Raw genomic sequence first — 14,280 nt, 5'->3', positions numbered from 1 at the left:
GTGAAGTAGAAAAGTTATAGGTAGTTCTATAAGATCTGAAAGTCTTCTGACATCTTGCCCAGTGCTATATTAAGAGAAAAGAAAAAAGGAAATAGAGTGTCCTGGTGCTGAGGATAAGATCTTAATGGATGCTTGTGTAAGAGTCAGAAAATAGGCTAGTGCAGGGTTATGTGTTGGAAGAGAGAGACAATGAAAAGAGGAGGAAGACAATGACAAATTCAGGTCAAATTGAACACTGATTGGAATAAAGTTATTTGGGGCTAAAATTTAGTGGTATGGATGTTTTTTTTTTGGGTGTTAAAAGCATTGTAACTATATAGTATTGAAGTGAAGAAAGCAGGGAGAAAGTGGCTGTCACAGAGAGAATTTGCTGCCAAAGGGAGTTGCTTAAGTAACGATTTCACAAATTCGTCTTGGTCCGGTCCCCTTGACTTTGTGGGCCAAGAAACGTGATTGTATCATTTAAATCAGAATTGACCACAGCTTTTACTGGTTGATTCTTTTTAAAGCAGATGCCGGTTTGTTAGTTCCAATTAGAGATGGGCTGGGAGGCAAGGAGTGAGTAGGTACACCTATCAGAATACTTTTCTTTTATTCTCGTTTGGTTTTCTGTTCTGTCCCTTCACTTGCAGCTGGTGAAATGGAACAGTGTTGGCAAGAGAACTTGCTTTGCACTGGCTACTAAATGTGCTTACTAACCAGGAGAATTTTGGTTGTCGGGAAGCTTTTTGCATCCATGTGCCTGGCTTCCAACCTGAATAGGTTAGAAAACATATTTTCTCCGGTTTCCATTGATGAACATCTCTCTTCCTCTCTTGTCTACCTGCTGCTTCCTGAGATACCTAGAGAGACTTTCTTGGTGGGGTAACAACAGGTCAACAGTCACAGAGACAAGTGGTTTGTTTCTTTGTTTCCAGGCACTGAACACACAGTAGGCATTCAGTACAATCAACAGAAAGAGAAATAAGTGGGCTGGTGAAGAGAATGCTGTTGGTCACCATCCCAGAATTAAGTGCTCCAAGTGCAGACTGAAGCACAGCCTGAAAGGGATTCCAAGCTGAATTTTGCACCTGTGATACTATATACTTAAAATACTTACATAGGACGTTAGATTTGTCAGATTTGTCCAGTAGATAAGTATAGTGTGTGAGCATATATAGTAAACACATAAATGTACGGACTACAAAGGCCGTGACTTAAAGTAGTTTAATCACATCAACACTGCCCTGGGTCTAGAGGATTAAAAGAGTTCTAGCTGTGTCACAGAAAAGTGTGTGTGTGTACACATGCACATACATGCATATGTGCATTTGTTTGTATTTGCTTGTTTTCACTAACTAGTTTTTAAGATTCTAGCTTTAGTTTTCCAGAATAAAAAGATATTGGCATATTCTCTTGTTGGATAAAATAGATACCCTTCTCTTTCTACCTTGAAATAATATATTCTAGTTCTATTAGGGAATTTTAAACAAGAATTCACCTTCATGTAGATACCCCCAAATCAATATGTGTTGGTCTCCTAGTTAATGTTAACTTAATTCAAATGGCCACAGACCTATAAAATAATTTTTGTCTTTTTATCGTTTTTTCTTTGTTACTTTTTAGGTTATCAAGAAAAATCAAAATAAAATATAGATAAACTAATGATACTTGAGAGTTTAAAATTTAGACATTTTTAAATGTCTCTAAAAACTAAGATACTGATATTGTTTTAAGTATGCTATCATATTTACAACTTATGATATATATATAACTAAATATATAATGTTCATGCTATGTAGAAGTCAGAAGCAAAAATGATGCTAAAATAGCATTAAATCTGGTATGTTTAAACATACCGGAAATGTTAAGGAAATCAATTTAAAGCATCATCTTAACCTTGTCCATTCTGCAAGATAGATAGGATTTGAGTAGATTAACACATTATTAAAATAAAATATTTCTACTCTAACCAATTCTCTTCTTTAAGCTTACATTTGTAATTTTATAATGTAATTTACATTATAGTGAAATTCGAGCTATACGTGAAGAACAAACATATGGTGTCTGTTTATGTATTGCAAAGGACCTGGCAGAGATGATTTCTATATTACATTTTCAGTGTTTCTGTTAAGCCTCATAAAAACTGCTCGTTGAAGCTAAACAATAAAATAGGCTGGTTTAGTCCACACGTGTTGTGAACCAGTACAGGCAGCTATTTCACAGGGGCCTGAACGGTCCCTGTTTCTCAGACATGAAACGTTCCTCCAGTACATCTGACGTCATTTTGTAGTAGCAACAAAAATGAGTAAAACTGAAGTTTGAATTTTTCTCATGCATTCCACCATTTACCCCATGATTCTTGGAAATAGACCGTCCAAAATTAGGAATGTATTTTCCCACCAACATAGTTCAAATGTTTCATCCTTCTGTTTCCCTGTACCTGTATGGCTAACTCTACTTAACTGCATAGATTTATATTAGAACATTCAAATCACTTCCATTGTTAGGAACTCTCAAGATTTTTGCAGTTAAGCTCTAGGGGCTCTTCTTAGGTCTAGGCTGGCATTCCAGATTTGCTTTTCTGCCTTGTCACAAGAAGAAGAAGAAGATGCCCAGCCTGCTGTCCTTTCCTCCATAAACCTACCACAACCTGCTCTGTCCTTTGGAGCTCTTCCCCTGCCTCCCAGGATTGGTTATAGAGTGGGACCAATCTCTCCATTCCTACTTGCATTTTGTCTCGGAATACAGATACTCACAGGCTCAAATTTATGTTTGATGGGTTTTCTTCCTAATTTTCGGGAGAGAATCATTAAAACTGGCAAACATTGAGTGGCTGTAAAGCTTCTAGGAACTGCAAAAGTGCCCACTGTTATGTTTAATGATATGTTTACTAGAATCTCCATTGAGCTTCTGCCTTTTGCTTTTATTCCCAAAGATAGAAATTACCATACTTTCCTTCTCCATTCTCCTAAGATTGGTGCTATATGCCCTTCTTGCTCCCATGTTGGCCTAAAGACCATTAGGGTATCTGTATGTTGATGACTTCTATAGTTTGGGCTCAGATTTCTCCCGAGTTTCACACTCTTTTGTCTATTTCAGTTTCCTATATACCTTGCCGTGATCAGTTTTTACTTAGATCTCAGGAGGTCATTGGGCCAAGGAAATGAACTGACAATATATTGGAGGGAAAAAAACCCTCATATGATTAATAAGTGTATGAAAACATTTTAAGTGTTATTAGTATAAATCAGTGAATTATAAATTGTGTCATATGGAGATATAGCTACCTGTGAAATTAGAGATTATTTTAAAAAATAAATAATGCTTTCAGTGGTCATTCTTATATACTATTGGCATAAGCTTTGAAAGCAGTTTGTAGTATGTGTTGAGAAACGTAAAAATATTCTTATTCTTGGACATAAAATCTTTATTAAAATTCTGCTAAATAATTAGAAATAAAAAAAGCTGTTTATTAAAGTACTTTTTATGTTTCTAATTTCTCTATATTAGGAAATTTCCTATATTAGGAAACATATTAGAAATGGTTACTTATGACATATATGTGAGAATATTATATATCTAATGATCCTATGTTATGAAGAATCTAAATAATTTAGGAAAATAGTTTTATAAGAAGACTTATATGAAGAGATGGAATATGAGTTGGGCCTTAAAGAATAGTTGGGCAGGTAATTGTCGGTTAGGCATTTCATTGGGGGGAGACAACGTGAAAAAAGACACAAAGGTGGAAATAAGTTTATTATCTGGAAAGTAATGGTTAATCTGGCTGGAAAGTGGGAGTTCATTTTGGAGGAACAGGAGAAAACGTTATTCACCTGTTATGTGTTCGATGCTTGCTAGGTACAAGGATGACTACAAGATGACAGTAATGGAAATTTAGGAGAAGGGCATATATGGAGAAAACTTCATGAAAAATTTGACAAAACTTACTGGCTGGATAAAAGAAAATCAAAGATAATGAAAGTTTTGAGTTTTTATGATGCCAGTAACAGAAATGGAAAAGCTGGAAAAGGAGACCTTTGTGAGGCAAGATGATGAATTTAGTTTCCACAGCTGGTTTAGGACAGGCATTCAGGAGAGCTTGACCTGTGAGCTTTATTCTTACTTAGGGTTTACTTTTTCTGTAAAGCCAAATGTTACTCTTCATGTACCTCTGTCTCCCTATTCCAGTTTTTAACTGACTAATGTGAAATCTGCCAAAAAGGACTTTCTAGGAAGTGTCAAAATAATTTAAGTAGTGAAAATATCTTAAGTAACAAGGTCGGTGGCATTTAGTTTTTAAAATTTTTTCACGTCCTTGAAACAATACTTGTGTTTAATTGTATTCACCTTATGCCTTTGCTTCGCACTGTCATGTATTGGGCATGGGGCCATAACTGTAAGGTAACAGCAAATCTCATTCTAAACTGTATTATAGGGAAGTTTCTTTCTTTGGCAGATGGGAGATTCTTTGGTCAGAGAGACCTACGAAGGTGAATGCTTCCCAGGCTCGCCAGTTTAAACCTTGTATTAAGCAGATAAACTTTCCTACAAATCTTATACGGCTGGAAATAAATAGTTCTCTTCTGGATTATTACACTGAATTAGATGCAGTTGTATTACATGGTATGAAGGACAAGCCAGTGCTTTCTCTCAAGACCTCACTCATTGACATGAATGATCTAGAAGAAGATGACTATGAAGAAGAGGATGGTTGTGGAATGGACAATCTTAACAAAAAGTTTAGCAGTACTGCCCTCAGGGAAGGGCCAAGTAATGGATATTTTGATAAACTACCTTATGAGGTAAGCCAAAGATAGTCAGTAGCAATATTGGACATACATTATAATTTTAAAATTTTTAGGTATTAATGATTTTTTTGCTAGATATCTGAGAGATAGAAGCGTTGGTAAGATGTGTATAATCTGATGTATTGTTTATTTTGATTTTGGAAAAACTGGACAAAATTATGTTGAGTAATTTCACCACTTTTGTTCTGGGCTGACTTTAGTGATTCTGGATAAACTATTAAATATATGTTATTATATTGCTGATTAACAATAACCAAAATACATAAACCACTTATAAATTACACTCCACTTTAATTCATAATTATGCAATGTAAATATGGGCAATATGTGCTTAACTTTATACCAGTTATGTTAACGATGATTTGCTATTAAAAATGAGTATTAATAAGATTGTGAGAGAAATGCTTATTCTATTTAAAAGTCCACAGTTTCTCCAAGTGTCATTTATTCTTCTGTACTAACTCTATTCTATATTCTTCTAACTAGAAATAATTTTTGGTCCAGGCAGGTGCAGAGTGCCTTTACCTAATGTCTTTTTTCAGTGTGTGCCCACAGGGGCATTTCTGCAGCAAATTTAGCCTCCTTGGCTCCAGGCATCAAATGCCAGTAACACCCCAGGGGATGGGGTAGGGGTAGGACCAGGTATTTCTGTCCCCTGCTGAGAACTGCTGTGTGTGGTTAAAAATAATATAATCAGATCTTTTTAAGAAAAATTTATAAAGTCAAATTTTAACCAATTCAGACTATCCCCTCTTCCAAATTAGTGGGTATTTCAGGTTTCATTGTAATAACACAGGTAGCCTTAACTTGCATGGAACAATAAGATAGCCTCCTGAATGCCTAACAGTAACTGTAATGCCTGTACAACATTTTACTGTTAAAATGCTATGGTACATCCTGTGAAGTAGCTAAAGTTGCCACATAAAGTTGAATTTAAGGATCCAAGGTAATTCAGTCAGTAAGCCATGGGAGCAGGATCCAACCCCGGCCTTCTCGGTCAGTTCTTGTGATATGGAAAGGAAGCTTCACAGATGGGAGAAGACCCTCTGGCCCTTAGTGGGAGGAGGGAGAAAAGATGCAGGAAGAGCTGAGTTGGGGAAAGAGGAGCATGGGATAGTGACAGTGTTCCGAGGCAGATCTGTCCTGGCAGCAGTAGGAGCAGTTCATCTGGAGGAAACTAAATCCCTTTGATTCTTACCCATTTCCTAAAACTACAAAATAGAAATTTAAATTCAGCAAATATATATATTTTAAACAGTTTATTGAATTTTATCTAGACCTGATAAAATGCTTGACACATAGCATTCAAGTGAGTAACTGAGGGGGACTTCAGGCAGAGGGAAGAGATTGTACAAAGGCAAGAAGAAGTGAACCTCTGTGACCTGTTTGGGAACTCCAGTATTTCCGTATGAATGGAACAAGATTTGACAGCAGAAGCTACAAGAGATGAAACTGGATGGAGGCTCAGGGAGGCCTCAGTGCATAACTGCACAAGACACCATCTACATAGATGATAGTGATTGGGACATCCTAGCATTGGCAGTGCACAGCCTACTCTGCTACATCATAGAGGGCCCTGTGGGTTTTACCAAGAGGATTTTATCCCTTTAGCCAGTGGCCCTCAGGGTGCTGTGTTTCTCCAGTATATTCAGCAAATTCAGTTGGGGGGAGTCATAGGTACTTCAGACTTTATAAATAACTTACTTTTGGTAAAAAATTAGAGCAGATTCAAGATTATACTTCTAATAATTTCACACTCTCTTGTGTTCTCTTGTATTCTTCACATGCTTTTTTTGAGTGGGAGAGAAAAGTGTGGAACAATAGCTAACATTCTGGAAATTATCCATAATATGCAGGCATTTTTGCGCATGCTTTGGCTCATAATTAGCATAATTGTCCAGGTGTTTGGCCTCATGTAAATTTTGTCTTTCATGTGTGTCATGGTATAAAAAAGATTGTGAGGGCCAGCCCCAGCGGCCTAGTGGTTAAGTTTGGCGTGCTCTGCTTCAGTGGCCCGGGTTTGGTTCCTGGGCGCGGGCCTACCCAACTTGTCTGTCAGTGGCCGTGCTGTGGCGGCGGCTCACATATGAAAAGAGGAAGATTGGCAGTGAATGTTAGCTCAGGGTGAATCTTCCTCAGCAAAAAAAGAAAGATTGTGAACCTTTTCTGTAGTTAGTAGGGAAACATTGAGGGTTTCATTTTATTTATTTTAAAAAGGAGAATAACAAAATGAGATTTCTGTCTTAGATTACTCTGTTGGTAAATGAAGAAGAGACCAAAAGGAGGTCAGGGTGGGAGGCAGAGACACCAGTTAGGAAACTACTACAGTAATTTAGTCAAGAAATGATGAAGCCCTGGATACTGGAAGGTTTGGAAAGGAAATGAGTGGGAGAAATATTTCAGAGATGCAGAAGGTTGAAATCAAAAGTAACTAGTGAATGTGGAGATGAAGCAGAACATCAGAGGGACTTTCAGGTTTCAGGTTGAAATGACTTGGTGGATGGACATGCCATTAACCAGAAAACAGTGGGGGAAAGTGGGAAGGGCGTTTTGACTTTGAGGTGCCTGTGATTCATCAAAGCAGACCTGTCTGGTTGAGGATAGTAGGCAGTAGCTATTTGAGTTTGAAACTCAGAAGGAAGGTCTAAGTTTATGTTTGAGTGAGTCTACTTGAAAGGGAGAGGGGCACCATGGAGATGAAATTGATGGGTGAAAACTCTGTGGAGTGTGAATAAGGGTCAAGAATAGAATTCTGGAAATACTAACATCTAAGAGTACCATAGAGGAAGACAAGTCAGAAAAGGCACTTAGGACAAAGATGAGAGTCTTAAAAGCAAAGCAATAGGAAACTAAAGAGGTATAAAAAACGTAAAAAGGATGTAGTCAGCCACATTGCTGCAGAGAGCCAAGTAACGAGGGCCCACTCGTTTTGGTCTTTGGGAGATCTTTGATAATTCTTTACTATTATCAGTTCGACAGAGCCATGAACATAGGGTGAGGGATGAGAAAACCTTACTGTATTTGGTTAAGGCATCAAGGAAGGGGGAGGAAGCAGAGACAAAAAGTGTTTACTCTCTGATTATGGGAAGAAAAATACTTCTGATAATATACTCTAATTATGGGCTCTAACGTGGATAAGACTGTCCACCAATAAGGAGTAACACCTGGCATCCTGACTAACACTCCACCCCTTTGTGTCGCACTCAAAAAAGGCATGTCAAAATGAGGGAGAGTATGAAATTATTACAGGTATTATCTGTTCTAACTTACCATTTAAAGGGCGAAAAGACGAGTGGTGGAGGATACAGCAGAGTGGGAAGATTTCTGTTTGTGATGCAGGTTGGGAGAGATTTCAGCACGTTTGTATGCTGAAGGGAAGGAGCTACTAGAGAGGGAAAGCGTCCAGTACACACAGGGGGTTTAATCAGTGCAACAAAGTCACATAGAAGAAACCAGGAGATAGAATCCGAAGTCCTGGAGGACGTTAATTAGCTGAAAGCAGAGTGCCACGCATAAAGAGTTAATACTGCAAAAAGCTGAATGATTTCACAATGAGTAAAAAAAGAAACTCCTTTAAAAAAAAGTTACCCAAATTATTTAAAGGAATAAAACCCAACACATTTAAATATGTCAAGTGATATAAAGTTTCCAGAGTTGAAAATAAAATATTATGAGTAAGAGTAGGTTTTGAGTAGATAAAACAGATACAACTACTTTGGTTTGGGAGTCCTTCCCAACACATCACATCCTACATTCACTGTGGTATCAAATGGTACTTTATGCTAGGATACCCCCATATAAAAACATGTTTTGACAGACACTAGATACTAGATGAGTAATGATTAATGGATATTGTCTTGTAGGCCTGAAACCTATCTTTTATTTAATCAAAATCCAAAAGTACTCTTTCACATGTCAATGTCATGGTCTCAGTGACTTTTCATTGTTCTTTTTCTGTTTTGATATTTGCTTAAAATATAATATTAAGTATCATAGAATGTTTTCACACATTATACATCTTTTAATATTGGTGACTTTTGTTTGGAATGATGCCAGAAATTGCTGAGAGTTATTTAAATTACACATCACCTGGAAAAAGTAAATTATTTATCCTTTGATACAGGGATATATTTAACTTTTAATGCTTCTTTGCACTAACTGCTTAAAAATTCTACTGAAATAACTATTAATATTGTAGTTAAAATGACAAATTTTTAATTCATTCTACAAATATTTAAGGTTCTACTGTTGCCAAGCCCAGATGGCTCATAGGTTCTTTCAAACATTTAAGAAAGATAAATCCTATATTATTTAAACTCTTTCATAGCATAGAGAAAAGGAAGGTTTTCAACTTTTTTATGAAGCCAGTGTAATACTATATAGCACATAAAAAGAAAACTAGTGATGGGGCCGGCCCAGTGGTGCAGCGGTTAAGTGTGTGCGCTCCACTTCGGCGGCCCAGGGTTCACAGGTTCGGATCCCAGGCGTGCACCAATGCACCACTTGTCAAGCCATGCTGTGGTGGCGTCCCATATGAAATAGAGGAAGGTGGGCATGGATGTTAGCCCAGGGTCAGATCTTCCTCAGCAAAAAGAGGAGGATTGGCATTGGATGTTAGCTCAGGGCTAATCTTCCTCACAAAAAGAAAAGAAAAGAAAACTACTGACTAATTTTACTTCTGCAAACAAAATATAGTAATAGAATTATTTTAAAAGATAATACAATAGAATCATTCAGGATGTATTCCTGGAATTCAAGGGTGTTTTAGTATTAGAGAATCTGTATAATAATATACCGTAGTACTAGGTCAAAAGGAGAAAAATCCTAGGATTATCTCAGTAGATGTGCAAAATTGGTTGACAAATGACAGCTAGATAGATATCCAAATTTTTATCCATCTCTATTAAAAAGTAAATACCTTATTAAGCTATCTACTAATTGTCTACTACCAAATATTATTAACCAAAAGCTAGCATCATATTTAACTTGCAAACACCAGAAATGCATCATTCAATATGGTAGCCACTAGCCACATGTACTGTGGAGCACTTGAAAAATGGCCAGTCTGAAGTGAGATGTACTGAAAGTGTAAAATATAGGATTTCAAAGATTTAATACAAAAAAAAGAATAAAATATCTCAGTAATAATTTTTATATTGATTACATGTTGAAATAATTTTTAATATATCTCATTAAATAAAATATATTAAAATTAATATCACTGGTTTCTTTTGACCTTATTTTATTTTTTTATACTTCACTGAGGAATAATTGACAAATATAATTGTATATATTTAAAGTCTACAACGTGATGATTTGATATACATGTACACCGTGGAATGATTATCAAGATCAAGATAATTAACACGTACATTGCCTGCTATCATTAACTCTTTTGTTTGTGTGTGTGGTAAGAATGCTCAAGTCTATTGTCAGCACCTTTCAAGTTTACAGTACTGTATTCATTAACTATAGACTTTTTGACTTTTTAAGAAATGTAGTTACTAAGAAATTTAAAATTACGTATGTGCCTCCCATTTGTGGCTCACATTCAAATTAAAGCCAGGAACAAGGCAGCAGTGTTACTTAATGTTGTTCTGGAAATACTAGCCAGTGTTGGAAGATGTGAGAAAGAAAGAAAAGGCACAGTTTTTGGAAAGGAGGCTGTAAAATCATCATCATGTCCAGACAATATGATTATGTATTAGAATACTCAGAAGAATAGACCAAAAACTATTAGGAACAATAAGTAAGTTGGCAGGTTACAAAGTTAACAAAAATCAATAGCTTTAGGAACTCTAGGAACATAAATGATCATTAAATGATAAAGCATACCATGCCCTTGAGTAGGAAGACACAAGAAGGGTGTCAGTTTTCCTTAAAGTAATCTATGTATTCAATGAAGTCCCAGTTAAAATGCAATTTTTTGGTCTTTTTTTTTAACTGAAAAGTTCACCTAAAAAAACCATGAAAATTCTGGAAAAGAAGAGTGATGGCAGGGGCACTATCCCACCAGATAATAAAGCATATTATGAAGCTATAGTGCTGATATTCGTGGGTCGACAATGAAGATGGATTCTCATTTTCACCCAATCTAGTGCATTCCAACTCATAAACTTTAAAAATTTAGAACAAAACTTATTTATTTGATCCAGAGGGCTACTGATATGGGAGAAATAATGGATAAATAAATGGAATAGAATACAGTCCAGAAACATACCACAGGAAAGAAGGAAACGTTGGCAACTCCCTTAGCAAAGAGTTACATTTCTGTAGTTTAAAAAAAAGAACTGCTAATAAAAACAACAGCACCATATTGTTCTTTTGTTTTTGTTTTTTTTCTTTTTCTGCCTTTCAGAATGGCAAAATATAAAGTATTGATATCAGTGCTGGCTAGGATATAAGGGAATGAGTACTTTTATACACTGTGGTAAATTGATGCAAACATTCTGAAGGGCAATTTTGGGCTTATATCAAAACTTTTAAATGTATGAAATTTACCCTAAAGTATATTTGCTAAGTTTGCCAAGATGTACATACGTACATACACACGATGATATTGCAGTATTATTTGCAGTAGGAAAAAAGAAACAGGAAATACATCAATGAGAAATTAGTTGAATTAGTATGTCACATCTGTAAAATGGAGTGGGGTGGATTTGTATGTGCAGATATAGAAATATCTACAAGATATATCATTAAATGAGAAAACCAAGGTACAGAACATTGTATATAGTATCATTCTGATAATGCAAATCTAAGAATAGAATTTCACACATATTTATCTGGAAGAGATCAGAAAAACCATTAACAGGGCTTACCAATGGGGAGAGAGACTGTTAGATTTGAGAATAGAGGGAGAAACTTTTCATTTTCTACGTTTCTTCAATGTTTGGGTTTTCTAATGTTTTACCTGAATCTTCTTTTGCTTGTGTAGTATTTTACATGTCAACAGTCCGGATGATGAGATTTTAGACGAATTTTTAATTTCCTTGTATTTCCCTCTTTTTATAACACACATATACACCTTAATGGTATTTTTTAAAAGTGCAGTTCAAGTATTAAAAATAAATAGCAGAAACACCCCAAGCCTTACTATACTCAATATATGTGTTAGCAATGCTCATATTTTATATACACTCTTTAAACTTATTTTAAATATCAGGTTGTTGTCACTCTTTATTTTGTAATATTTCTGCCTAAAACAGTGAAATTCTGACCTGAAATCAATAGTGGGCCTACGCAGTCAAATAAATTAAAGAAAAGCATTTAGGTATTTGCCAAACAAAAACTGTAGCTAGAGAAATACACTGCATTAAGTAAAAAACTCCACCTTCTCTCTTATCTAAAAGTTTTTACCATTTAGCAAATATTTGATCTTTTTTTTTTTTTGCTTTGTGTTTCTTGGTTCAGAATAGGATATTTAGCAGTAGTTCTTTGAAAATTAGTTTAGAAGGCCCCAACTATTCACCATTAAGAAAACACAAATCTTGGACTAGTTCAAGGAAACTGTTTTAATTAGAGATAGAAATCTTTTTGATTCCTCCTCCTCAATACTTTTTTGTGTCTCTTTATTACTCCATCATCACTGCCAGCTGCCCTATGCAGGCCTCTGTGTTCTCGTTCCTAGAATGCTGCAGTAGGCTCCTGGCTGGTTTCCTTTCCTGCGTCCCTGCCTCCAGTAGTACCTCCTGTAATGATTTTCTAAATCTGACCATGTCACTGTGCAGTTTAAATCCCTTCAAGACTCCTCATTGCTTTTGGGATAAATCCAAGATCCTCCCTGAGGCTCTTTGTAACCCAATCTTTACTACTAACTAGTCTTTCCTTTCACCTAATTAGCCTCTCACCCTTTAAAGCTGAGCCTGCCTGGCACAAGTACACCTGCACTTTGGGGTTCGGCCTGTGTTTTGTTTGAGGCTCTAGTAGCATTTTATGCTTCTCTTTATCAAAGCTATGAAAACATTGTACTTATCGTCATTGTACTTACCAATCCCCAAGGGAGTCTGAAAATGGAAACTCGTTTCTCTCTGTCATCAGTGTTTGGTGTGTAGTAGATGTTCAGGAAATGTTGAGTATTTGAAAAATTGTATTATTCAACAGATTACCAAAATACATCTTTGCACTGTAAAAAAAACATGAGTAGTTAACATGAGCTGAGTATACTTTGAACAATTTCGAAATGTCATGTGGTCCTATGTATGTCTGGTTTCTTCTGATTTGGATAGTTCTGTTGAATGTTGATTTATTTAGTGTGTGAAAATATTGTTATAAAATATATGATAGAATTAATAGACCATATTCTATGCTTACTAAAGTGATACTGTTTTTCGATCTTGATGATCTGGGTTTCTCTGTTTTATATAGCTCATTCAACTGATTCTGAATCATCTTACACTACCTGACCTATGTAGATTAGCACAGACTTGCAAACTACTGAACCAGCATTGCTATGATCCTCTGCAATACATCCACCTCAATCTGCAACCGTACTGGGCAAAACTCAATGACACCTCGCTGGAATTTCTACAGGCTCGCTGCACTCTTGTCCAGTGGCTTAATTTATCCTGGACTGGCAATAGGGGCTTCATCTCTGTTGCAGGATTTAGCAGGTTAGTACTAAGCCTTGCTGAGGTTATTTCACCAGCAGGCCGTACTTACTATCTAGTAGTTTCCATAATAAAAGTTTGAAATTATATACCATGTACTTTACAGAAGTGAAAAAGAAATACATTTTGTGTATCATCGTGTTCAGAATGCTTCTGCTTATAAAAGTGAATGAGTTTCACCATGCTCTTCAGCTAAACTTCATAATAATAGGAAGGGAAGCTATGTCCTTTACTTCATACTTTTAAAATCCCAAGTAACTTTCAACAGAGCTCTTTTTTCTTTCTCATATTTTCAGCACAGATGATTAACACATTTTAAAAACTATTTCCAAATCAAAATCTACTTCTCTAATGTGATTTGTCAGAAATGGAAAACAATTTATTATAGAACATTTTTAATTAAATCTTAATTACATGTGCAATACATCACCCAAATTTAGAAGCTCATTTAAACTAATTATGTTGAAAATGCAATTGCATGCTAAATAGGAGACCACACTTGCAGACCTGCCCAGGTGTTTCTGCTCCTTTCTATTTAAGCATTTAGTTTCCTTACTATTAAATGTCACCTGTTAAACATTTGAAAGCTTGCACAAGTGCGTATTCATTAGTGACACCATAGTAATTTTTCTTATGATACAAACAGGTGTTCTTCTCTTAACCTTGATGATGGTTATTCTCATTGTATGTTACAGTATAATCCCATCATTTCGTTGTTAAATAATGAAGAGTAGAAACTTTGGAGAAATTATCTGTTATGTTTGATAAATGAATAATCTTCTATTCTGTTTTTAGAAGTTAAACATGAACTCTCTCTACACACATCCCCAGTGGATACATTCCTGAACAGTGGTTTATGAATTAGAAATTTGTATATT

General features: G+C 35.7%; 1 protein-coding gene across 1 annotated transcript in view; it reads left to right on the top strand.

Moving 5' to 3' along the window:
* Positions 1-14,280, top strand: part of FBXL4 (F-box and leucine rich repeat protein 4) — a 73,375-nt gene that overhangs the window by 23,469 nt on the left and 35,626 nt on the right. The window contains exons 4-5 of the mRNA XM_004422143.3: positions 4,442-4,787; positions 13,161-13,405. Of these exons, the coding sequence (XP_004422200.2) occupies positions 4,442-4,787; positions 13,161-13,405 (591 nt within the window). The remainder of the gene's footprint in view (positions 1-4,441; positions 4,788-13,160; positions 13,406-14,280) is intronic.

Source organism: Ceratotherium simum, chromosome 19 (assembly GCF_057802395.1).
Source record: "Ceratotherium simum simum isolate JZ-2026a chromosome 19, ASM5780239v1, whole genome shotgun sequence".
NCBI classification, from domain to species: domain Eukaryota; kingdom Metazoa; phylum Chordata; class Mammalia; order Perissodactyla; family Rhinocerotidae; genus Ceratotherium; species Ceratotherium simum.
The sequence above is the reverse complement of the archived record's forward strand: the minus strand, read 5'-3'. Positions and strand labels throughout refer to the sequence as shown.